This window comes from Ictidomys tridecemlineatus, chromosome 6 (genome assembly GCF_052094955.1).
Source record: "Ictidomys tridecemlineatus isolate mIctTri1 chromosome 6, mIctTri1.hap1, whole genome shotgun sequence".
NCBI classification, from domain to species: Eukaryota; Metazoa; Chordata; class Mammalia; order Rodentia; family Sciuridae; genus Ictidomys; species Ictidomys tridecemlineatus.
The window spans coordinates 133,717,557-133,743,561 of NC_135482.1; the positions used below are offsets into that span (position 1 = coordinate 133,717,557).

The 26,005-nt window shown below is 40.3% G+C and overlaps 1 protein-coding gene and 1 long non-coding RNA gene across 3 annotated transcripts; one reads left to right on the top strand and one right to left on the bottom strand.

Moving 5' to 3' along the window:
• Positions 1 to 912: 912 nt before the first annotated feature.
• LOC110598110 (uncharacterized) lies at positions 913 to 12,005 on the top strand. Of its 2 annotated transcripts, none has more exons than XR_005732053.2 (5): positions 913 to 2,404; positions 3,584 to 3,754; positions 8,606 to 8,816; positions 9,339 to 9,393; positions 10,746 to 12,005. It is a non-coding gene; the product is annotated as an uncharacterized LOC110598110 (long non-coding RNA). The 2 variants fall into 2 exon arrangements; XR_002483917.3 differs by having other exon boundaries at positions 3,591 to 3,754.
• A 7,849-nt stretch (positions 12,006 to 19,854) lies between these two features.
• Acod1 (aconitate decarboxylase 1) lies at positions 19,855 to 24,219 on the bottom strand. The gene is made up of 4 exons (XM_005324798.3): positions 24,052 to 24,219; positions 23,264 to 23,353; positions 21,655 to 21,860; positions 19,855 to 20,806 (listed from the first exon to the last, which is right to left on the bottom strand). The coding sequence occupies exons 1-4, from the start codon at positions 24,217 to 24,219 to the stop codon at positions 19,855 to 19,857; spliced, it is 1,416 nt and encodes a 471-aa protein (XP_005324855.1).
• Positions 24,220 to 26,005: the final 1,786 nt, after the last annotated feature.

Consider the following 26,005-nt stretch of genomic DNA (forward strand, 5'->3'; position numbering starts at 1 on the left):
AGGCCCTGCTCAACCTTCATCTGCAGCCTGAGACGTACACTCCTGGCTGCTGACCTCTGTTAAATAACTCCTATTCTCCTCTCTCCCTCCAGCTCCGAGGATAAAGTCTATTTTACTTTCTGCCTTTGTACATTTGACTATTCTGGGTATATCATAGCAACAGAATCATACAATATCTGTCCTATTATTCTGTCACTTAGCATACATTTTCAAGGACATGTTGCAGCATGTGCCAAAATTTCCTTCCTTCTTAAGGCTGAATAATATTCCATTGTAGGCAGAGACCACTCTTTTTTTTTTTTAACCATTGTATGTAGATGGACATTTTGGTTGCTTTCACATTTTGAATACATTGAATAATGCTGCTACAAATCCCTGCCTTTAACTCCTTTAGGTGCTTGCCTAAAGAAGTGGAATTTCTGGATCATATGGCAATTCTGTATTTAATTTTTGAGCACCTGCTATAGCAACTGCATCATTATTTTTAGTAATAATTTAAAATATGCTTATATATATATATATATATTTTTTTTTTTTGACTATAAGACTTGAAATTTGAAGTCAGAGCACACCTCTATTCCATTGTCCGGCTGAGTTTCCCCAGGAGGAAAAATGACTTCTTTAAGGTCATTACTAATTAGTGACAAAACCAGTCCTAGATGTCAGGTCTCTTGTCTCTAAAACTTAGGAAAGGAAAAATTTGGCACCTGCCTCCCTGGAGGGGAATTAAAATTAATGTGGCTGTTATCTTATTCATCCTTTCAACAAGGTGTTACTGACTTCCCAGTGAGTGAAGGGCCATGTCCTGCATACCCTTGTTTGGGCTGTTTAATGAGCCCAGGTTGCTGGGATGAAGTCTAGTGGAAGTTGATGGACTTATTTGCTCTTTTTTTTTTTTTTTTTTAAAAGACAGAGACAGAGAGAGAGAGAGAGAGAGAGAGAGAGAGAGAGAGAGAGAGAGAGAATTTTAATATTTATTTTTTTAGTTATCAGCGGTCACAACATCTTTGTTTGTATGTGGTGCTGAGGATCGAACTCGGGCCGCACGCATGCCAGGCGAGCGCGATACCGCTTGAGCCACAGCCACATCCCCAGCCCGGACTTATTTGCTCTTGATAGCAATGCAGCAAATGCCTTGGTGCCTGCTAAAGTTTCCAAGGGACATGCACCCATTGAAAACATCTTTCACTCTTTGGGCAGGTGGATTCCGTTAATTTTACAAACAGCTGAAGGTAATCTGTTTGCAGAATCATTGGTTTAAAACCAAATCCACATTTCTTTGCATGTGTTGTTTATGGCCTTCAGATTAATAATATGAGATGTGTGTGTATGTGAGTGCATGTATATGCATGTGCTTAGAATATATTTTTTACATGCACACAACAAAGATAGAAGCTGTTACTCAATTTTATGAAATGAAAATATGATGAAGAATGTTTAGAAAAAAATATAGATAGATAAATAGATAGATAGATAGATAGGTAGTCAGGAGGAGGCTCTGACTGTGGTAAAGAGATTTTGGATCCCAACAGGTGGGAGAAGATCTAAAGCACAGTTGGAACAGTGGACTTGCTTTATTCAGAGGTGGCAGACCCCAGCTCCAGCTTTAGCCCCCAACCTGTTCCATTTATCTCCCAGCTTGTTCCATTTAGCAGCACCCCCCAGTCTTTTCCAGAGGCAGTTTTTATTTTCTTTTTAGCTTTACTGTTTTTATTAATTAATGAATTTTTTTTTTTAGTTGTAGTTGGACACAATACCTTTATTTATTTATTTATATGTGGTGCTGAGGATCGAACCCAGCTCACACATGCCAGGTGAGCACTCTACCTCTGAGCCACAACCCCAGTCTTCCACAGGCCTTTTTTTTATATTCAGACCAGACAACGAAGACACAGTGTCAATAGGTTATATCAGTGGGCACATGCTCACAAGCAAGTGTTTATGACCTTAAGGTAGATATGTTAAATCAGAGTGTTTCTGACCTTGACTACAAACTAAAAACATAGCCCACTGAAAGTTTTGGTGAGGGAGCCTAACTACAGCCATTTGGGGCCTGCCCTACAGTTGTCAAATACAAAGTTTAGTAACAGGAAACTCAGACTCGTGATTTTATAATTTTTTAGCTCTAATGGCAGCCTCTCAGAGAGTCAAGGGATGTTTGACTCAGACCAGCTTTGTGCCCTTTGTGGCAAAGTGGACCTGTAAGCTTTGAGTTAGAGAAACCAATGAAGAAGATAGGACTCAAAGGCTCCATGAAATGATTTGAATGTTTGTTCTCCAGATTCATGGGTTGGAGACTTCCTCTCCAGTGTTACCAGGTTGAGAGGTGATAGACCTTCATGAGACAACGAGGTTGCGGTGCACCATCCTCATTAAGGAATTAATGAAGTTCTTGTGAGAGTGGGTGAGTTATGTCAAGAATGGGTTGTTGGGGCTGGGGTTGTAGCTCAGTGGTTGAGTGCTTGCCTCACGTGAGTGAGGCACTGGGTTTGATTCTCAGTGCCACATTAAATAAATATTTTTTTTAAAAAAGAATGGGTTGTTGTAAAGAGAGTTCAGCTTCCTCCGTTGACTCTCTTGCCTGGTGATCTCTCCCTTCATAAAGTGTCCACTTGCTTTCTGATTTTCCACCATGCCTGGACCAGCACGTGGCTTCACCAAAAGCCAAACAGGAACCAGTACTATGCACTTAGACTTCCAGAGCTATGAGCTAAAATAAACCTCTTTCCTTTATAAATGGCCCAACCTTAGGTATATTATTGTAGCAATAGAAAATGGACTAAGATACCCACCAGCATACAGGTGGCTCCTCTGAGCTTCCTTCCTTCCCTCTTTCGACCAAGGGTAGGGGACAGGGAAACTAGGGTGATCCCTTTTCTCACCGAGTATTTCTGAAAGTGGACTGGGGGTATTAATCCAGAGTTTGGTGGGGTTAAATGCATGTAAGCAGGTCAAGTGAGACCTAACAAATGTTTTACTCAGGATCTTGGTATGAAAGTCTCTTGGGATTTTCACTCAGAGCCCTGAGTTCTAGTTCCCATTTGCATTAGATCAAGGTCACCAGGGGGGGGGGGAGACTTTAAGACATAGCAATGCCCAGGCTGGCTCCTTTTCCCCCAGAAAGTCCCATTTAACTAGTCTATTGGCCCCTAAACTTCCCAGGTGATTCTTCTGTGCATTCTGGGCTGAGAATCGCTGCTTTGAAAGGATTTCAAGGGCTGATTCAGCCAATTCCTCCATGTTTTGAGCCCTATGTGGTGGTAATTATGAAATTAGGTCTTCTCCTCCAGCTCTTTAAAAAGAATATCTCTATTTATCTGAAAACCTCTATGTGATCTCCTTTTATTTATAGAAACTAATTTATAGCTCCATTTTTCTTCTCCTGGAAGGTCCTGCACTTTCTTCCTTGTGGTTGAGTCGTAACATTTGCAGCTGGTACGGCCCTGAATGCACATGGAATTACTTAGTGTTTTTTTTTTTTTTTTTTTTTTCTGATTTTCTTTTCTGCTTTGGACTCAGATTTATTTGCTTGATTGTTTTCATATGGGCGATGACATCATTTGTTTTTATTTCTATTTCTGAGGGTGAAGGTATTTGCTCCTAATGCTGAGCAGATGCACATCATTAATCACTTGAAAGAGAGCCCAGCAGAAGAGAAGAGAAAGGTGGGTGAGGAAAGTGCCAGGCGAGCCCATGGGACCTTCAAGATTTGGCAGACATGAACTTCAGCGAGCTCGATGCTGTCATTTTACCCGTAAGTTAGCTGAAAGCTGTGAGACCAACTGTTCATTTTAATTAATTCTCACTGATATTGAAATCGTCTTCCTCGCCAGTGCTGCCAGCTACTATTTTGATCATCTGTGCAAGGCTTTGGGTCTGTGGTTCTCAAACTTCACTGCATATGAGAACCACTTGGGAGGCTTTTAAAAACTCATGCTGGGCTTTAGGTCTGAATCCGTTAAATCAGACCCGCTTGGGGCAGAAACCAAAGCTCGTGTTTTTCATGTGCCCCAAGTGATTCCTCAGTGCTCCAGCTAGGGTAACCGCAGCTTACTCAACCTGGTCGCATCGGATGGAGTCCAAAGCCATCAATGCCTCCCACCTCTTGCAATTGGATTTTTTGTTGGTTTGGCTGATGGCTGGAATTTTTAAGATTTGCAGATGATTCTCACAGGCAGACAAATTTAGGAAGCACTCCTCGGTACCATTGCTTCTCAAGGGACACATGAGTCATAGGCAGATCTTGTTACAAGGCAGGTGGTGACAAGTGGCAGTGACATGAAGTCCAGGCTTTGAGGCCTCAAGGCTTTTTGGAAATCACAGTGGAAGGTTTGCCTATTTCTGGGCCTTTTCAGTGCACTTTTAGAATAGTCACATCTTCAAATTAAAGATTGATTTATTAGTGTTTCGGATATTTCCTTGACTTTTTATCATTTAATTCTCTTCATAAGGAATTGTATGTGTTTATTTTTTTTTCAAAGCAAAGTCAATTTTATTTTAAGAGTTGCAATATTTTTGAAATTTTGGGAAACAACTTGGAGGTGTCCCATGCTGATGACTGGGAACTGTTATTTAGTCCAGGAAGGAGTGGCTTATTGATATTTGTATATATCTACTCAAATAGGTTTCTTACTGCTATTTTATATACATAGTTATTATAGTTTGAATGTGACGTGACTCCCAAAGACTCATGTGTTAAAGGCTTGGTCCTCAATGCATCAATGTTCAGAGGAAATGATTAGATTGAGAGTTATAACCTCATTAGTGGATTAATCCACTCGATGGATTCATGGTTTAAATGGACTATTGAGAAGTGGGAGGTAGAAAGTAGTTGGAGTAAGGTAGGGTGTATCCTGAAAGGTCCCTTGCTGCTTCCTCTCTGGCTCTCTCTGCTACCTTGCTGCCACAAGCTGAGCACTTTCTTCCACCATGCCCTGGTATCAATGATGATCTGCTTCACCTCAGGCCCCAATGGATCTAGTCCACCAGGTACTGAAACTGTGAGCTCCAAATAAATCTTTTTTTTTTCTATAAGTTTTTGATGGGCATTTGTCACAGCAATGAAAAACTGACCAATCAATAGTATTTTAGATTCTTATGGCCGTGTAACAAACACCATCAAAACTGAGTGAGTTGGCCAGGCATGGTGGCGTGCATACCTGTAATCCCAGCAGCTTGGGAGGCTAAGACAGGAGGATTTCAAGATCAAAGCCAGCCTCAGCAAAAGCGAGGCACTAAGAAACTCAGTGAGACCCTGCCTCTAAATAAAATACAAAATCGGGCTGGGGATGTGGCTCAGTGGTTGAGTATTCCTGAGTTCAATTCCTGGTATCCCCCTCACCCCAAATTAACCCCTAGTTAACTCATAGTTCATTTCCTTGGTTTTGTGGCTTGGCCAGCTGGGCTTAGCTGGACTTTGCATGGGCTTTGATGCAGCTGCAGTGATTGGGAGGCTTGACTAAGCTGGTTATCCACAGTGGTGTCTTCAATTATGTGGCTGGGCTGGCTTTCAGGTAATGCATCATTCCATGGGGCAGTCTTGGGTTTTGTATAACCAAGAGACCTGTGTGGGCTCCTTACATGAGAGCCAGCATTCCCAGAATAAGCATAAGATAAACATTGGCACATTAAAATTTTGGTGGGTTTATTTGGGCAGACATTCATAGATGAATTGAGCAGTACCAGCTCACAAGCAATTCAGAACTCCCCCTCAGGGTCAAAAGAAGAAAACTTTTGTAAAGTGTTCTTGGAAGCAAGACAAATAAAATATTTGATTGGTTAAAGTGGGAAGTTCCTAGTTGGAGGTTAGTTGGTAGTCTCTGATTGGTCAAGCTTCAGTTTTATTTTTGTAGGCTGTTATCATCACTCTGAGCTGGTTTTCTGTTTGCTGATATAGGAGCCATGGTGCTGGGACATCTCAGCCTGATGGTCTTCTAGTTGATTATTATTTTAACACAAGAGATCCAGGCTTGCTTGCTTTCTTCTTCTTTTTCGTCTTCATCTTCTTCCTCTTCCTCTTCTTCTTCTCCTCCCCCTCTTCTCCTTCCTCTCCTGCTCCTCCTCTTCTTCTTTTTCTACTCATCCTCCTACAACATTTTATTTTAAGGCTTTAGGATCAAGGGAGATAACATGAGTAAATCCACTCTTGTCTTCTCAAATGTTCTTTGGGACAGATTTAACATCTAATTCATTAATTAATATGATTGATAGATTCATTTTGGATTTTCCCAAGGGTCCTGATTTTATGGCTTTGGAAATTATACTTCCATAAAAGTTAAGAGTTGATAGATTTCTTTGGGAGACAGATTGGGGTTTTATTTAAGAGTAAGAAATTTGTTGGAATAAATGAGTACTTAGAAAAAGAAAGAACCTTGGCCTTAGGGCAAAAGAAGAAGTTTGAAAGAGTTAAAATGAGGAAGGCTGATGACTTGGACTTTCCTCTTATAAAGTCAACGCAAAGGGAGGTTCATTTCATTTGTGTTACTGATATTTAAGAATTTACCCTTTTCTTCCACTGCACATAGGATTGCCTAGAGAGAGCTTGGTAAAGATTGTTGCCTCTAACATCTGATGTTAAAATTAGCATTTTCACACCTAAGACCGTATTACTCCTAAATCAATCTAAAAAAGTACTGCTATTTTAAAACTCTTTTGTTCCATTTTGAAATTCTTTTGTTCTATTTTGAGATTCTTTTGTGCTATTTTAGAATTCTTTTGTTTTTAGGAAGTAAAAAGTTACCTCACATGTTTAACAATAGTTTTACTTGGTACCAGACTTGAAATATTTAGCAAAAATTTATGTCATGATGGGTATCCCAGCTTGTGTCTTCAGAATTTAATATTGCTGATATATACGTGTACTTTTGTTCTTATGAGATTAAAATAAGCCCTTTGCATCTCTAAAGTCCCATGCTGCCAGGGCTCCATTGAAACTATACAAAATCCCTCATGACAGGGCCTGTGTTTGAATATTTGTCACCAACTTTTTACGAAAGATTATCTGACTAACTTTGATAATTATTGTTATCCTGGCTTATAAAGACAAAGTAAATGAATTAATTTAAAGTCATTTTTAACTCTAGAATACTTTAAAGAAATGCTGTTTTTATTGGCCCTAATTTCCATCACGTGGGGTTAGGCCCCAATTTCCTTAATAAGACACCTATAGCACAAGAATTAAAACCAAGAATCAACAAATGGGACGAATTCAAACTAAAAAGTTTTTCTCAGCAAAAGAAATAATATGTGAGGTGAACAGGGAGCCTACATCCTGTGAACAAATTTTTACCTCTCACACATCAGATAGAGCTCTAATCTCTAGGATATACAAAGAACTCAACAAGCTAAGCACCAAAAAAAACAAATAACTCAATCAATAAATGGGCTAAGGACCTGAACAGACACTTCTCAGAATGCAATCAATCAACAATTACACGGAAAAAATGCTCACTATCTCTAGCAATCAAAGAAATGAAAATTAAAACTACTCAAAGATACCATCTCACTCCAATAAGATTGGCAGCCATTATGAAGTCAAACAAATGCTGGCAAGGATGTGGGGGAAAAAGGTACACTCATACATTGCTGGTGGGACTGCAAATTGGTGCAGCCAACTTGGAAAGCAGTATGGAGATTCCTTGGAAAGCTGGGAATGGAACCACCATTTGACCCAACTATCCCTCTTCTCGGTCTATACCCAAAGGACCTAAAAACAGAATACTACAGGGACACAGCCACATTAATGTTTATAGCAGCACAATTCACAATAGCTAGACTGTGGAGCCAACCTAGATGCCCTTCAATGGATGAATGGATAAAAAAATGTGGCATATATACACAATGGAATTACTCAGCACTAAAAAATAACAAGATCCTGGCGTTTGTAGGGAAATGGATGGCATTAGAGCAGATTATTCGAAGTGAAGTTAGCCAATACCTAAAAAACAAATGCTGAATGTCTTCTCTGATATAAAGGGGATGACTCAAAATGGGGGTAGGGAGGAAGAGCATGAGAAGAAGATTACCTCTAGAGAGGGAAGAGAGGTGGGAGGGAAAGGGAGGGAGAAGGGGAATTGCATGGAAGATGGAAGGAGACCCTCATCGTTATACAGAATACAGGTATGAAAGTGTGAGGAAAAAAAAAAGAATAGTGTCACCTTAGATTGGGTAGAGAAAAGTGATGGGAGGGGTGGGGAGGGGATGGGGGGAAAGGAAGGATAGTAGAATGAAATAGACATTATTATTGCTGTGGGTATATATGTGACTGTATGACCAATGTGATTCTGCAACCTGTACACTCAGAAAAATGAGAAATTATACCCCATCTGATTCAAATGTATGATATGTCAAAGTCATTGTACTGTCATGCATAACTAACTAAAACAAATAAAAATTTTTTAAAAAAAGAAATGCTGTTTTTATATTCTAATTGTGTGTTCCTGATCACATGCACACTCATTCTTTTGTTACTGTAGTTGCACATTTATGCAATGGTGTGATGATGTGATATAGGTAGAGCCCTTGCTCTCAGTGTCAGATGGTTCATATGTTCTTGTCAGCTGCCTTCATTAACCTCCACTCTCTGTCTTTGCACGTGGTCTTGCAGTGACCCTGGGTGCCCTGGATGGGAAAGACTGCCTGGTCAGCACTTCTGTGAAGGACCCTTCCTGCTCTGCCCTCTGCTGGAAGGCCCAGTGGCTGCTGCTGTGTTTCCCCTGGGATGGCAGCCAAAGCCTTCCTGCTTGTGGATTCTAGTACATCAGGGTGACAATCCACGGGGACAAAGAGGAAGCAGAAGGTGGAAAGTTCCCGGCCAGGTAAACAGGTTCTGCAGTGCTCCCTCTTTTCCTTCCTCCTGATGAGCATTAATGTTCTGATAGCTTGACAAATCATCTTTAGTTATGTGGCTGCAGAATTTGGTTAATTGGCTTCAGGTTGCAGGTGGGGATGACAAGGACTATGATTTAAGGTGATGAGACCAGAGGGCTTTGAATCATGCGGAAGACATGTTCTTTCAAAATACATTGATTTGCTTTGTAAGGAAAAAATTCTACAAATGAGTTCTCTTTTATTATATCCTTTAGCTGTGTGGATTAAATTGCATTTGCTTTGATTGCTTCCTATTGATCCTAGTAAATTTGGCCTTCATTTTTCTTACTAATTGGATATTTAAATGAATTCTCTTGGAACAGATCTCTCATGTGTCTGTGAGCTTCGGTTCTGAATATGGCAGTGTTGAGAGTCCACCGGGAACTGATGGTGTTCATCCTTTTTACAATCATGGTTTCAGGCACCTGAGAACATTTTCTCCTGCTCAGTTAGGTTTTCTCATCCCATAGGTTTGCTGCGGATGACGGCGATGCTGCAGCACAGAATCCTAGACGTGACAAGGATGTGAGTGAGCCCCACGGGGATGCCACCAACAGAATGCCACCAACATTTGCTTTTGTGGCATTGCCCCTTGGCTTATTTCTGCTGGGGCAGGAAAAATAATGGGGGAGTTGTTTTATAGCGAATTAGAAAAGTGGTGCTTCAGCTATGATATTTAGAGGAATTTGCCCAAGTAAAAATACTTTAGCTCCAACCAAATGAATTACTTTACCATTTGATTGTGGGTACTTCAAATGTGATTTTTTTTTCCTTATACAAGGAATTGAACCCAGGGACACTAAACCCCACTGAGCCACATCCCCAACTCCCACCTCTTTTTTTTTTTTTTTTTTGGAGATAGGGTCTTGCTAAGTTGCTCAAGGCCTCACTAAGTTGTTGAGGCTGGCTTTGAACTTGTGATCTTCCTGCCTTAGCCTTCCAAGTTGCTGGGATTACAAGTGTGCACTATCACGCCTGGCTCCAATGTGATCTTGACTCACAAAAACCATCATTAAATTATTCAGCACAGGGACTGGGGCTGTATAGCTCAGTGGCAGAGCACTTGCCTAGTACCTGTGAGGCTCTGAGTTTGATCCTCAGCAGCATCACATAAAAATGATAAATAAATGAAATAGAAAAGCAAAAAATTTTTTTTAAATTATCATGGTTTCTATGTAAGCATATTTTTATTTTGATTTTCAGGATTCCCCACCCCCACTCCATGGTGTGGGGATTGATCCCAGATCCTTACACATGGTAGGCAGCAAGCACTGTACCACTGAGCAACATCCCCAGCCTTTTTTATTTTGTAACCGTTCTTTTATTTTATCTTGAGATCTTGCTAAGTTGCTGAGGCTGGCCTAGAACTTGTGATCATCCTGGGAATACAGGTGTGTGCCACCTCGCCTGGAGATTTTCCAGTCTTTAAAGTCAGAAGCCACACTCTCATGCCATGTTTCAAACAGATGGACCTTGGGCTGTTCTAGAGTTTCTCCTGAATCTTCAGGCTGGTTCCTTTCATAGGCACTAACTATAACTATGTGGGTTGATATGTTATTAATAACAACCATGACAAAAAGCAGGGAGAATTTAAGTGAGATGGTGATCTTTGAATATCAATTTCTCCATTTACAACTGAACTAATTTTAGTTATTTTCTATTCATGATTTGGATAAAGCCATGTCACTTTAAAAAAGTTACTATGCATATCTTACCTTTTGGATATGCTATATATGTGTAAACTGCTGGACACCCAGGTATTAGCAGAAATCGTAGTAGTTATCTGTAAAATACTCATCTAATTTGGAGATCTTTTGAATTATTGCTTTCTGTGCACTCATCCTCTGCTATTTTCGTTCCTTTTCCTTTTTGCATAGGATTGGAGAAGAGAGGATAAGTGAAGCAATCTCTGAGTGATTAAACAACAACAATAACAGCAACAACAACCCCTCAAACTTCACTATTTCAGGTGAACGTCGTGGTGAGAAGGGACTGCATGCACACATGCATACCTGAACGTGACTGCAGAGCTCTGCTGGAGAGAAAAGTGGTGCATCTTGTTGAGACTTTTGTCCCTCTTAGGTTCCCTCTAGCTTCACTTTGTGTAGGCAGATCCTGCTAGCATTGACAAGGATGCTATAATAGTGCCACATGTCCTCTGTAGTCCCAGGTGTTGAGAGCCACAGCCAAAGGGGCCCCAGCAAACTTCCAGCTGCCTGCTGATGATCCAGCTGCCAGCAAACTTCCAGCTGCCGGCTGATGATTGGCTCACAGTGGCCCCAGCAACATCTAGCTGATTGGCTCCTCTGCGGTGATGTTCATTGGGCTGTTTCCCTGCCCTTCAGACTGCCAGCTGATGATTGGCTCACAGCGGCCCCAGCAACATCTAGCTGATTGGCTCCTCCACGGAGCTGCTCATTGGGTGACTTCTTTGGCTCTGCCCACGCAACCCAGCCAATCGGCCTCAAGAGCAGGAGGATTGTGGGAGGTTGAGAGGCTGGTGTGGGGGTGAGAGGCGTGTGGAAGCCGGTGGTGGCAGTTGGGCTCTGAGGGTTTTTTCCCTAAGGAGCTGTTTTGTTTGGCGTTTGTAGTTCTAAAAATAAAGTTAGTTTCTTTTGACAAGTGGCTCCTGAATTGTGCCCAGCCAGACTGCGGCATTTGGTGGCCCGTACGGGGATCGAACCCGCAACCTTGGCGTTACAGCACCAAGCTATTTAAATACATGAAGGGAAGGGTCACATGCTTTGGATTCTCCTGGTCCCTGAACCCAACTCAGCTTCTAGAAGCTGCCCTTCCTACCAGGGCAGAGATGCAGGAATCATGGCACGGAAGACTTTCCTCTTATTGTCTGTCTATTCCACACTAGACTGTAAATTCACAGGAGCAGGAGGTTTTGCCTGTTTTGTTCATGGCTCCATCGCCCCACCAAGCACATCCCCTGGTGCATATGAAGCCCTCAGCACAATGATTTGAACTGAATAAATGCCCAGCATCCCGTGCAGTTTCTCTACACAGGCTTAAAATGGTCCCTGGGGCTTATCATAGAGCATTTATCTGACTGTGATCTCTCTCTCTCTCTCTTAGTTGCAAGTGAAATTGCTGTAAAATATAATTTATAAAAATTCCTTTAAAACTCACATATTCTCATTGTAAGTGACTGGGTTAAATCCTTGCAGCTCTTTGGTCTGTGACAGGTTTAAGTGGATCGGGCCATCAGGTCTAGCTTGCTCCCCATAAGGTGATACAACACACAGCTCAAGGAGCAGGTGCAGCAGGGCAGTGGCAAGTCCTTGTGTGAAGAAGTCCAAGTTTGGGTAACACTTTTGTACCCTACAAAATCACACAAACAGGAAATGAAGAGTTTTGGGGGTGAGAAAATCTGTGCAAAATAGGTAACATGGAGGCTTGAAGCTACTGTAGCAATAGGGCAGCTTACAAGCATCTGGGAACTAGCACTTGACCTACTCCTGACTGATAAGAGTGGCTCTCTGCAAATTGATTTATATTGGACGGCTGCTTTCCTTCTTTGAGTTTAGAATTCAGATCATTTCTAGGCAGAGGGTGCCTGCTTTAACCAGCCACTAGTTAAAACTTTGAGGGCTGAGTCTCTCCTACAGTAGAAACATTGCTTGCACGTGAATTTTTTCATCACTGAAAAAAGGAGTACATTTAGTGTGACCCCCCAGGGAGAGAGTGAAGCCAGTGCATGAATTTCTCTCTGATTTTTTCTCTTGCTGTTTCTGTCGTGCATCATTACACTGTAATAAGCCAAAGCCACAAGGACACTACATCCCATATCCTTCCGGTGAATCACCAAAGGTGCATGTGGTCCTGGGGATCCCCAAACACACACTATAGCCAGCACTGGGGCTCCTGAAAGTGTGTCTGGTTTCAGGCAGTTTGACTCAAGACCCCAGATGTGTGCTGAAGATGCAGAAATGCAGGGAGGGATTCTGCAGTGAACCCCTACTCATGAATGGAGCCTTTGTGCCCATCTCAGGTGAGCTTCTCACTAGTGGTCTGGCTTGATCCTTGTGGAGGGGTCGCTGGCCTGCACAGAAAGTCCATGACACTAAAAGTGAGCTGCATAGCATCCTTGGTTGCTTTCCTCAAAGAAATGGAAGGGAAAACTCTAGCATTTTCCATAATGCCTTGACTTGATATTTGTTGAGCCCACATCTCCAGCTTTCTTGGGGCAGCGGAGATCACAAGCAGGGCTTGCTCTTCAACCTCATGCAAGGAAGGGACAAAAGGGCTCAGCTTCAAACCACCATTCCCATGTAAGGCCTACTAGCACCTTTTCTAAAAAGTATCTTACTTTTAACTCTCATAGAAGGGAACCAACTAGGAAGGAACTTGGTGAGTCAGTCTTTCTCCACTTCCTGTTTGACTCTGGTGTGGGGGTGGGATGTGAGTGAAGGGCACACAGGCCTGCCAGTGAAGAGGAATCTTAAGCTCTCTCCACAGATCACCCCTCCCTCAGTTACTCTGCCTTCAAGTAACTCAGTAGACACACAGGCCAACGCCAAGGTCACCCTGCTGCTCTTTCCCGCTCAGGAGAGAATGGCTTCCCCACCATCTGCTGTTGGTCTGGTGCATCTGTCAGGGTTTATCTGAGGATATTATTAAATGTTGTCTCTAGTAATTTCTGAAACATACTGATAAAGGACAATAATTAAAATTTTGTCCCAAGATCACAATAGAAATGACTTTATCTATATCCCCTTTGATCAGCTGTATTCAAATTCATCAGTTATATAGCATGTTCTGTGGAAGAGCACCATCCAAGTGATACAAACCCAACAACGGAAATACTGCACTTTCCAAAGTACTACAGTCCTTAGTATATAATGATTTTGTTATTGGTTAGTTCTAAATATTTTATAATTTTCATTATAATTTCTTCTGTGACCCAAGAATTAGAAAAAAATTTCTTGCCAGGCATGGGTGGTGCATGCCTATAATTCTAGTGGCTCTGGAGGCTGATTGCAAGTTCAAGGCCAGCAACTTAGTGAGGCTGTAAAGCAATCTAGTGAGAACCTGTCTCAAAATTTAAAAAAAAAAGGGGGGGGTGCTGAGGATATGGCTCTATGGTTAAGCATCTGTGGGTTCAATCCCTGGCGCACGCGCATACACACACACACACACACACACACACACACACACACATACACACACACACAAAGAAAGAAAAAAAAGAAAAAAAAAGTTTTCTTAAAAACATTTTGAGCTTTCTTAATTATCTCTTTTTATATTAATCTTCAACATAATTGTATTATAATTAGAGAATTTAATATGTATGATCCAGTTCTTTGCAAAGTTGTTGAGGCTTGCTTTATGGCAAGTGTGTGGTACATTTTTGTACACATTCTGTGAAAATTTTAAAAGATTGTAAATTCTCTAATTTTGGGGTTCAGAATTCCTATTGTATAGATGTAAATATATGTTATATTTAAATATTGCCATCTATTTTTGGTTTCCTTGAAATGTCAATTACTGACAGAAATGTTAAAATAATACAAAACTGTAGATGTATCTACTTCTCCTTGTAGTTCAGAATTATTTTAGTAATTATTTCATTTTAGAATTGTTATTAATCTAAATATTTTTAAATTATTTTATTTTGTAGGCATCCTCTTTATTCCTAGTCACACTTTTTGTTTGAATTCTATTGCATGGAATATTAACATTTATTCCAGCTTTCTTTTGTTAATATACTATCCATATTTCTCCCATATTTCTGCTTTTAAACTTTCTGTATTAGAAGATGCCTTATGATGCCACTCAAAGAAGGAATGATACATTTTTTTAATGGTAAAATAGGCTTGATCAAAAAAATTTTTAAAATATTTATTCTTCAGTTTTAGGTGGACACACAATATCTTTATCTTACATTTATGTGGTGCTAAGGATAGAACCCAGTGCGTTGTGCATGCTAAGCGAGCATTCTACGACTGAGCCACAACCCCAGCCCCAGACCAAAATTTGAAATTTATCAAGGTATGCTATTAAAAAAAAGAAGGGGAAAAAAGACAGGACACAGAGTGGGAGTAGATATTCATGAAACACGTATCTTCTAAATGACTTATACTCAGGATATATAATAAACTTTTCCAACTCAACCATAAGATAGCCAATTAAAAGAACTGGCAAAAAATAGGCAAGAAGAAGTCATTAGAGAAATGCAAATTAAAGCCATAGTGAGATATCATTAGACACTGCCTAGAATGGCCAAAATTATAAAGGGTTGGTGAGAGTGAAGCGAAACCAGAACACTTATCTTTTGCTGGCATGCTGTGACCTGTGTGGTGGTTAATTTAGAAACTGGACAAGGGGCGCGATGGGGGATTAGAAAAGACAGACAGACACACAGGAGAGGAAAAGCTGGGACTAGGTGGAATATTACACCCTGATGGTTATGCAATGAACCAGAGCTAGCTCAGCACGTTTATAATATAGATTTTAATATCCAAAGGGTTCTCTATGAGAAAGTTTCTTCAAGGCACAAAGAACCACAGTCAAAGACTAGAGGCCCAAAATTATAATTATCAGCTTGAGCTCCTAATTCTCTACCTCTGGCAGCTTGTGTCTCAACTCAGGTTAAGACTGATAGCTCTATGGCAGGCACAGAACCTCCTTTTGAGCAGGCCATCACCATAGCAACTGGGCACTCTCAACTGGCTCCTTTGCACCAAGAGTTCCCATCACAAGAGTGTTCTTGTCACAGGACAGTCAAAGGCCATAATTCAAATCACTGCTCCCAAGATTGGCAAATATATAACATAATAGAGATACTCTACACACTGCTCTCTATCAAATTAAACATATATTTACCAAATGACCCAGCATTCCCATTCCTAGCTGTCTACCCAAGAGAAATGGAAAAATGTTCACATGAAGATCTGTATGTGAATAGAGACACACTACTCAAAAGCTAATGGCAATCCAGCTATCAACAAGTGAATGAGTAAAGAAAATGTGGTATATGCATGAAATGGAATGCTGCCCAGAGATGAAAATGAATAAAATACTGATACATATGTGGAATAATTTCAAAACCTTTATGCTAAGTGAAAGAAGCCAGATATCAATATCACAACAGACACTACAGAAATACAGAAGATAATTAGAAATTATTTTGAAAACTGTACTCCAATAAAACAGAAGATATTGAAGGCATTGACAAATTTCTTAAGTCATATAATTTGCCCAAATAGAATCAGGATGATATACACAATTTAAACAGACCAATATCAAGTGATGAAATAGGACACCACCAGAATCCTACCAACCAAGAAAAGCCCAGGACCAGATGGATACACAGTTGAGTTCTATAAGACCTTTAAGAAGAACTAATACCAATACTCTTCAATTTATTTCAGGAAATAGAAAAAGAGAGAGCACTTCCAAACTCATTCTATGAGACCAATATCACACTGATTCCAAAACCAGGCAAAGACACTCAAAGAAAGAAAACTTCAGACCAATATCTCTAATGAACATAGATGCAAAAATTCTCAATAAAATTTTGGCAACTGAATACAGAAACATATCAAAAAGATCATGCACCATGATCAAGTGGGATTTATCCAAGGATTCAAGGTTGGTTCAACATACAGAAATCAATAAATGTAATTTATCACATCAATATACTCAAGAATCATATGATTGATTATCTCAATAGATGCAGAAAAAGCATTTGACAAAATACAGCACTCCTTCATGTTCAAAACACTAGAAAAATTAGGGATAATAGGAACATATATAACATGATAAAAGCTATCTATGCTAAGCCCCAGACAAAAACATCATTCTAAATGGAGAAAAATTGAAGGCATTCCCTCTAAAAACTGGAACAAGACAGGGATGCCCTCTTTCACCATTTCTATTTAATATAGCTCTTGAAACACTGGCCAGAGCAATTAGATGAAAGAAATTAAAGGGATACACATAGGAAAAGAAGAACTCAAATTGGCACTATTTGCTGAGGATATGATTCTATACCTAGAAGATCCTAAAATTCCACCAGAAAACTTCTAGAACTAATAAATGAATTCAGTAGAAGGATATAAAATCAACATCCTTAAATCAAAGGTATTTCTGTATATCAGTGACAAATCCTCAGAAAGGGAAACAAGGAAAACTACCTCAAAAACAAACAAACAACAAACAAAAAAACCAACCACCAAACAAAAAAACCTTTGGAATCAACTTAATGAAAGAGGTGAAAGATCTATATAATGAAAATTACAGAACCCTAAAGAAAGAAGTCAAAGAAGACCTTACAAGATGGAAAGATCTACCTTGCTCTTGGATAGGCAGAATTAATATTATCAAAATGACCATACTTCCAAAAGCACTATACAAATTTAATGGAATTCAGATCAAAATTCCAAAATTTTAAAATTATATTCCTCATAGAAATAGAAAAAGCAGTCATGAAATTTATCTGGAAAAATAAGAGACCCAGAATAGCTAAAGCAATCCTTAGCAGGAAGAGTGAAGCAGGTGGCATCAGTATACCAGAACTTAAACTATACTACAGAGCAATAGTAACAAAAATAGCATGGTGTTGGCACCAAAACAGACTGATAGACCAATGGTACAGAATAGAGGACATAGAGACTAACCCAAAAAACTACAATTTTCTTATATTAGACAAAGGTACCAAAAGCATGCATTGGAGAAAAGATAGCCTCTTCAACAAATGGTGCTGGGAAACTGGAAATCCATACGCAACAAAATGAAATTAAACCCCTATCTCTCACCATGCACAAAACTCAACTCAAAATGGATCAAGGACCCAGGAATTAAACCATAAACATTGCGTCTAATAGAAGAAAAAATAGGTCCTAATCTTCATCATGTTGGATTAGGCCCCAACTTCCTTAATAAGACTCCTATAGTGCAAGAATTAAGATCAGGAATTAATAAATGGGATGGGTTCAAATTAAACATTTTTTTCTCAGTGAAGAAACAATCTGTGAGGTGAACAGAGAGTCTTCATCTTGGGAGCAAATTTTTACTCCTCACACATCAGATAGAGACTAATTTCTAGGGCATATAAAGAACTCAAAAAGTTAAACACACACACAAAAAAACCAACAAAAAACAAATAACACAATCAACAAATGGGCCAAGGACCTCAGCAGACACTTCTCAGAAGAAGTGGGTTCGATCCTTAGCACTACATACAAAAAAAAATAAAATAAAAATAAAGGCATGCTGTCCAACAACAACAACAACAAAAAATTAAAAAAAGAAATTTCAACATGCACACTTATCAACCAATAGTTAGAGTTAAGAGCTTTGCCTTTTTTTTTATGGTAAATAACACCAGAAATTTAGCACACATTATGTATGATTGCTAATGTTGCATTATTTTAGTTCCATGTGACAATTAACTGTATGAAATAACAATGATTGTTTCATTCATAATGTATGATATAGAATATATAATGTAAGAAATAATATTATATATATTATATAACATATATATTATACCATACATTATATATTACATTATATTATATATATATTAACTGTATGAAATAACACAATTATTATTTCATACAGTTAATATATAATTACCTGCACATCTGACTGCTCCCTTTTTTATTCTTTCTTGCTTCTCTGACTTATTCATGTCATTTTTCTCAAAAACTCTTTGTACTAAAAGGTGGTATGTATTGTAAAGTATATTGTAAAGGTTAAAACCATGATTCTCCACAGACTTTTCCAGACTGCTGGAAACAGAAGCCAAAGGCTTCTTGGTAATACCCTCAGAGATACAGAAGCCAAGGGCTACTTGGTAATACCCTCAGAGATACAGCAAGCAGAGGCAGGATCAAACCAATTGATCCCACAAAACACCCCTTACACTGTGGAGGGACGGGCAATACCCATTGTCAGAGAAATCTGTGGTGGCACAATAGACCATAGCCCCACCCTTGTGGCGGCAAACAGCACACAGGGTCATCTTTCTCTAATTCTTGAAGGTTCATTAAGTTCATAAATAATTACTCTGAAAAGATTACAAGCAAATCACAGGTAACTTAATATTCACCCTTTTTGTGAATGCTTATAAAATAATTTTTTCTTGAATATTTATTGTTTTAATTAAGGCAATTTGGAGAGTCCTACAAAATGTGTAGCACAAGACTCCTTGCAAACGTACACGACTTTGTTCCTGGACTCTTTCCACCTTGCTGCAGAGAAGCGCACCACGATGAGTTCAGAAAACCAGGCGAGGGGCGATGGAGGGATTAATTCTAAAAGACAAACAATTACTAATTGGGCATTATGTAAAATTGTGGATGTGTAACCAACGTGATTCTGCAATCTGCATTTGGGGTAAAATTGGGAGTTCATAACCCACTTCAATCTAATGTATGAAATATGACATGTCAAGAGCTTTGTAATGTTGTGAACAACCAATAAAAAAAAAATTCTAAAAGACAAACAGACCTACATAGAGGGAAAGCTGAGATCAGGTGAGACGTTACACCCTGATAGAGATGTTGTGACACAGAGCTAGCTTGGCATGTTTATTATATAGGTTTTAACATCAAAAGGGCTTTCTGTGAGAAAGTTTCTTCAAAGCGCACAGGTCCAAGGTCAAAGTTCTTTGAAGCCAATTATTCTGATCTTTTTTTTTTTTGCACTAATAATTCTCTACCCCCGGCAGCTGGTGTCCAAATTCAGGGTCAAGACTGAGTCCCGTGGCAAGCACGGAACCTCCTTTGAACAGGGCATCACCATAGCAACTGGGCAGTCTCACCTTGCACCAAGAATTCCCAGCGGAGGCTCCTCTGTACCCGGAAAATAAGAGACCTTAATTCAAAGCCCCGCTTCTGACACTTTGCTTTGTACCTGGGCAGACTGGCCAGCAGACCCCGGTTTATAAAGCAAATCACTGACACCCCCACCCTGTGCAGAGTGATTTAGATGCTGATGAGCCTTGGGGGACATTGAGGGGCACACCGATTACATGCTGGATAATTTGGAAGCCTCTGGAGGAGAGGGTCCTTTCAGAAGAGTGGTGAGCACAGAACAGTCTTCTAGGTCTTCCAGCTTTTCTACTGTCTTTATGAGACTTTCCGCTGTGTGGCAGGACAGCGTCTTGGAGGCATTGGCTCTGAACTTTTCCTGTAGGTCCTCCTGGCTCAGTGGTTTCCTCCAGTGCCCATAGAAGGTATCGGAGCGCTCCGTGAAGGTGGCTCCGCCCTGGAGGGTGACGCTCATCTCAGAGTACAGTGTGTTGAAGTTTGGCAGGTTGTCCCAAGGATGCTCCAGCTCCACTTTCCTGAGCAACTCTCTGACCTGCGGCCTATTGATCTGCTGTAGGTGGAACGAAGGGACAGTAATGCCACCATCCAGCAGCATGGCACAGGCCACATACTGGAAGGAATGACGGGCTTCGTGCTCCGTGTCTGGGAAGGGCCTGTTGACGTATGGGACGTCTGGAACCCTGAGCACAATCCTCTCGATGTGGTCAGCAGGCATCAAGGCTCTATCCAAACCTACCAGGTGCTTTCTCACCGATGCGGCTGCATCTGCCACCCAGTGGGTAGCCAAGTGCGCGGGGAAACGCTTGAAGGCCACGTCCTGCTGGTCCAGCAGCCAAGCATGAGAATCCAGACTTGGAAGGACTTTGGGGGAGTAGTTGGTATAGAAGGCGCCAAACCCTGTCTCCAAATCCAAGATCTGCTTGTTTCCTTGGAGACCCATCATTGCCAGAAAAGAGGCTTCTATTCCGTGTCTGGCAGCGTTGCCCATATGAAGGGGCTTGGTCTGAGTGGCAGCATTTGCCATGGGTGCCCCAGCATAAGAAACAGCAATAGCCAGGGCCTCTCGGCACTCTGTCAGGCTGAGCCCTAAAAACTTGGATGCAGCAGCAGCACTACCCAAAGTTCCCACCACGGAGGGGGGATGAAATCTGAAAAGCAAAACAGAATTGGAGGTTTGAAAATTTCATCCACCAGGGAGCAGTATTTCATAGTGTTCAAGAGCAGTAATTGAGTCATATTGCCCCAGTTCAAATCTCTGCTCTTCCACTTAACAGCTGTGTGATCTTAGTAATGACTATTCAGTTTCTCGGAGATAAAAATAGTGTCTATGCATAAGGCTTGGGAGCTTTTAATGAATTCTCATGTTTAGAACACTAACTTCCGGAAAAGTTCTTTATAAATGGTACTATTATTTCCAGAAAGGCAGAAGTTGCTGATTGCTGAAATAAAAACTTTAAGAATTGAGGGCCTTGTAGAAACTCAAAGTTCACGACCTGGTATTCCAATGTATTCCTCTCCTAGCAGGATGGAGCTCATGGCAAAATAAATGTTATTGAACTATGTGATCAGCCAATATTTGGCCATTTTTGTTCTTTGGGATGAACAGTCAAGGTTAGGATATTCTGAATGCTGTAATTAGTCTGAAGGATCCCTGTGAATATCAGAGTAGATTGGGCTCTGAGGATGAGATCAGGAATACTCAAAGTCTCATGAATGCTACAGTGAGTGGCCTTGGGATGAGAGGCCCCAATTTATTTTATGGACTTGATTGTTTCATAGGCTCTTTAAATCCAAAGAAAGTTTTCACTAGCACTTCTGAAACCACATGCTTGTATATTGACATGGGGTTTGGTAAGTGACTGGAATGGCCTTATCCACCAGCATTGATGTTTACATCTTCAGCTGAGCTAGCTTCTAAGCCAGAAAGCTCTACAGATATAACCTGGCAGGTGAAGGGGATGTGGCTGCTCGCCCATGGGGCAAATTCCCTCCATACCTCTTTGGTATGTCACTGGCTTCCTTTGAGAAATGCATTAATCGGCCTTGAACTTCAATACCAACGTTGAAAGCCAGCAGCAGGTCGAGGCCAGAAAACTTGGGTCTTTGAGGCAGGGCTTCTGATAAAGCTATGAGGACAGGAAGGACAGCCCCCGAAGGGTGGGTGGCAGGGTGCCATGTGTCGTCAAAATCCATTGAGTGAATCTGCATAAATAGACAAACAAAACCCCCTCAAAATTTCCCTGAATTTGTCATCTTTGGGATCAGCAAAGGGTTAATTTAGCAATAACCTTGTTTGCTATAAGATTATTTTTTTTAGTCTGATTCCCTGAAATTAAAACCTGAGATTTAGCTGTGATTCTTTTTTCTTCTTCTTTAAAAAAAAAAAAAAACTTATTTATTTTTTTTTTTAGTTGTAGTTGAACACAGCATCTTTATTTTGTTGATGTTGTACTGAGGATGGAACCCAGGGCCTCACACATTTCAGCAGTCTACTGCTGAGCCACAACTCCAGCCTGTAACTGTGATTCTTAATCACATTTCTGGGGCCTGGTTCTTGTTCCTCTGCCCAGAGGAGAGCAGGACCTTGGAGAGCAGCTTGTGGGCCCCGAGGATCTTGCCTCTTGCTAGAGCTACTGGAAAGATTTATATTTCCTTTAAAAACAGATCTTGTCTTTTCTGTGTCCCCCAGGCTTTAAGCAATTGACACTAAAAGTTTACTATCATCCATTTCATATCAGGCTATGTATTTCAGCATCTCTTTGTTGTGAAATAATTTCAAATTTTCAGAGACGTTGTAAGAACAGCACAAGAACCCTCAAACCTAACTATATTTTACAGTCATTATTTTGCTGTAGAGTTTTCTTCTTCTTCACTCCACCCATTGTTTTTTTTCTCCCATATATGAAATAATAATAACCAGTAGTTGATTTTTAAATAGATTTTACATCCATTTGATGTGACTGGTGTGTTTCCTACTGTCAGTGGGGCATTTATTCCTGAACATGTCATTGGGTCTGACTGTTGTATTCTGGATTACTGTCACCATAAATCATAAATACATCTTGGAAATCCCAATATGTTCATGTCTAAATTACATCTTGCAGACTTTCCCTGACACACAGAAAATGAAAAACCACAAAAATCATGTGTCAGATGAGAAGTGCTGATTTTTTTCATTCAGAAAATATAAACACCATATGAAGAATGTTTCTTTCTTAATAAATACCTGTTGAATGAATGAAAATAGCATTGCTAGATGGAAACTTTGGTCCACAATGGAAAGAACTGAGAAGGAATTATGTTGGGCTTTATAATTTTTTGCTATACATATTCAAGGTTTAGAGTTGGAATACCTCAAAGGTCTTTTTAAATCTAAATCCTTTCATTTTCTCTACTTCATATTTTTTTTTTTTGATAATCATCCATTTATTGTAAAAATGTGAAAACTGAAATAACTGCCTAGGAGAGAGAGGGCAGGCCACTTCATCTCTCTGAACTTCAATGAGCTCATATGTAAAATAAGAAAGACAATTTCTAAGATATTTTCTGGCTCTAAAATTATGACGATGGTCTAGTATTTGAAAAGACACTGTAAACATCCTTACAGCCACACTGTTAACAAAGGCAGCATATGTGGGCGGGAGCCTGAAGTCTGGCTGACCCCAAATAGTGCTGGAGATATTGGAACTGTAGATCTGGAATAGAAGAACAGCAGTCAGTGACACAGATAGAGCACAACACACCCAGTCAGCATTTCAAGAGGGACTCTTTGTGGAGACATTTTGTTCATAGTCCTTATCTGAACCCAGTGATAGACAGAAATTTTTAGTCATTGGAATTCTCTGTGGAGAATTCATCCTGTGGAGAGTGGCTGCTACATCTGTACATACATGTTCACTCTGCTCAGAGTCCTTGACCAGCCTTCCCACAGACAATCTTAAAGTCCTTGCAAGAATGAATGGTCTGTGGTAGGTGCCTTTGCTTCTAGGATTTGGGGGTTAAAACGTACTTTTGGTTGTAATGATAATCTGTGAGAAATTACTAGTGAATGGTTTTACAACAATAACATAGCAAAAGATATGGATGAATTTTTAAAATCAGATAATGAAATAGAATCTCAAAACAGTATAGAACAATGATATACACATTGAGCATTATCTATAAAACTAAGTATAGGGGACTGGGACTATAGCTCAGTGGTATAGTGCTGGCCTAGCATGCATGAGGCGCAGGGTTCAGTACTGGGGAGTACTGCAAAACAACAAAACAAAGAACACCACCACCAACAAAAAACAAGTATAGAATAAACAGAACACATGCACACATCTCTCAGTCTATCCCAGAGCAGGCATGCACATATATTTGATTATAGTTTAAACTTTGAGTCTCTTACTTTACTGTATTGGCTGGCTTTGTGAAACACTTCTGTGCTGGTTCCCAGGAACCCAACACCCAGAGTATCCAGAATCATCCTCTTGCTCCTCTGAATAACTCCATCAGCCAGGTGTCCCACTTTTAAGCCGTGGATCAAGGTGGCAAAGCTTTCTGTGACAGACTTCATAGGGAAGAGGGTTAGAACAGCGCTACACTCTACTTTGTATTTGCATACTTCTTTTCTACAAGAGACCTTGAGGGAAAGAGTTTTGCTCCACTAGAGAAAACCCAGTTGATAAAATTTAGTTCTATTTCTAAAAAATGATGTGTACCAAGCACTTCTGCATGAGGCCCAGGGATCTGGAGATGCACAGCCAGGTTCTGTCCTAAGTGGAGTTCAGGACACAGACTAGTGAGCAGATGATGACAACAGAGCATGGTGGGCGATGGTGGAAGGAAGCACAAAAGGTCCGAGGGGGAGGATGGATGGACTTCTCACCCATGAAATGAGAATGGCTGGAGGTGGGGTGTTTATGCAGACAGCTAAGAGCTGCCATTATTAGAGGCAGGCCAGGTACCGTGCAGAGTATTTCAGACACATTATCCATTTAATACCCACAAGTGTCTAGGTTGGTGCTTGACCCAGAAGTGTTCCAGAAAAGTACTGTACTTTGCAGGTGAGGAGACTGAGACCTGCAAAGTGGAAGTCACTATTTTTCACAGCTCTTAAATTGTGGAATCTGGATATAAACCCCTGTAGGTCTAACTCCAAAATCAGAGCATTTAGCTAGTAAGCCCACATTTCCTTAGATGTTGTTTGAGGAACATGGACATCAGGACCACCTGGGATTCCTTTTCGAAAACCAACATTTCTGGTCCCCCCTGGACCACCACAATTAGACTCTCTCCAGAACCAGATCCTTTGGAAGCCTAGCATGGGGATTCACTTTTCTGTCAGATCTCTATGTGTTTTTTTTTTGTGTGTGTGGAGCTGGGGATCAAATTAAGGACCTCATGTACTGCTGAGGTACACCCCCAGCCTTCTAGAAGATTCCTAAGTGCTCTAGCGCTGTTATGTTCAAAATGGTACTATGCAATTTGGCATTTAAAATATGGCTAGTCCAAACCAGGATGTGTCATAAGAATAAAATGAACACTGGATTTTGAAGACTTAGAAGAAAAAAAAGAATATAAAGTATTTCAATAATTTAAAACCATAGATTACATGCTGAATCAATGTTTAACATTAATGTCAACATTTCTATATTATGATAATATAGGTGTGTCAATTTTTTGTTACTTTTAAAAATATGGCTACTGGAAAAGTTGACATGATACAGTGAGCTGAAAAAACACTGTCTGTTCTTTCTTGTTGTTAGGGACTACCTGGAGGCTGCTGGAGATGTGGGTGGAAGCTAAAGGAAGGGGTAGCAGTACAGGGCAGGGCTTGGAGCGGGTGGTGGCTGCATGAATTTGATACACTTTCATTGCAGAGCTGCATGCAGAGTTGATGCAATGGGAAACCATAGTCCTTCTATAAGAAGGTGGAGATTTGATCAGCACTGTGTTTGGAAAGATCTCTTTGGGAATCATGTAGACAATGAATTGGAGTGGGCTAGACAAGAGCAGTTAAGAGGCTGCTGAAGTATCCCACATTCTGGGTGGGAGAATGACAGTGTCACTTGCCAAGAGAGAAGATATTAGAGGAGGAGCAGGCTCTCTGATGATGGGATCCTGCAAACTTGCTGACTATGAAGTGCCTTGTGATGATCCCAGGAGGGAGGAACATTCTGCTGCTACCCACAAACCAGACAATGAAAACTTGCAGTGTAGGATGATTTGCATTTCATAAGCAGTAGTGAAGTACTTTGTAATTCCTTTAAATATCAATTTCTTCAATGCACTGATGATTCTTTTGTTGTCAACATGTCTTCACAAGACAGCATCTATTATATATAGTTTAAAACCTCCAA

Excerpts from the sequence above, each read along its gene's own strand:
- Acod1 (XM_005324798.3), bottom strand. The coding sequence starts at position 24,219 with ATGAAGTCTGTCACAGAAAGCTTTGCCACCTTGATCCACGGCTTAAAA. Across the intron at positions 23,354-24,051 it reads AAGCCAGCCAATACAGTAAA|ATCTACAGTTCCAATATCTC; the intron begins GTAAGAGACTCA and ends CTTCTATTCCAG. Across the intron at positions 20,807-21,654 it reads GCCAGTGACATACCAAAGAG|ATTTCATCCCCCCTCCGTGG; the intron begins GTATGGAGGGAA and ends TTTGCTTTTCAG.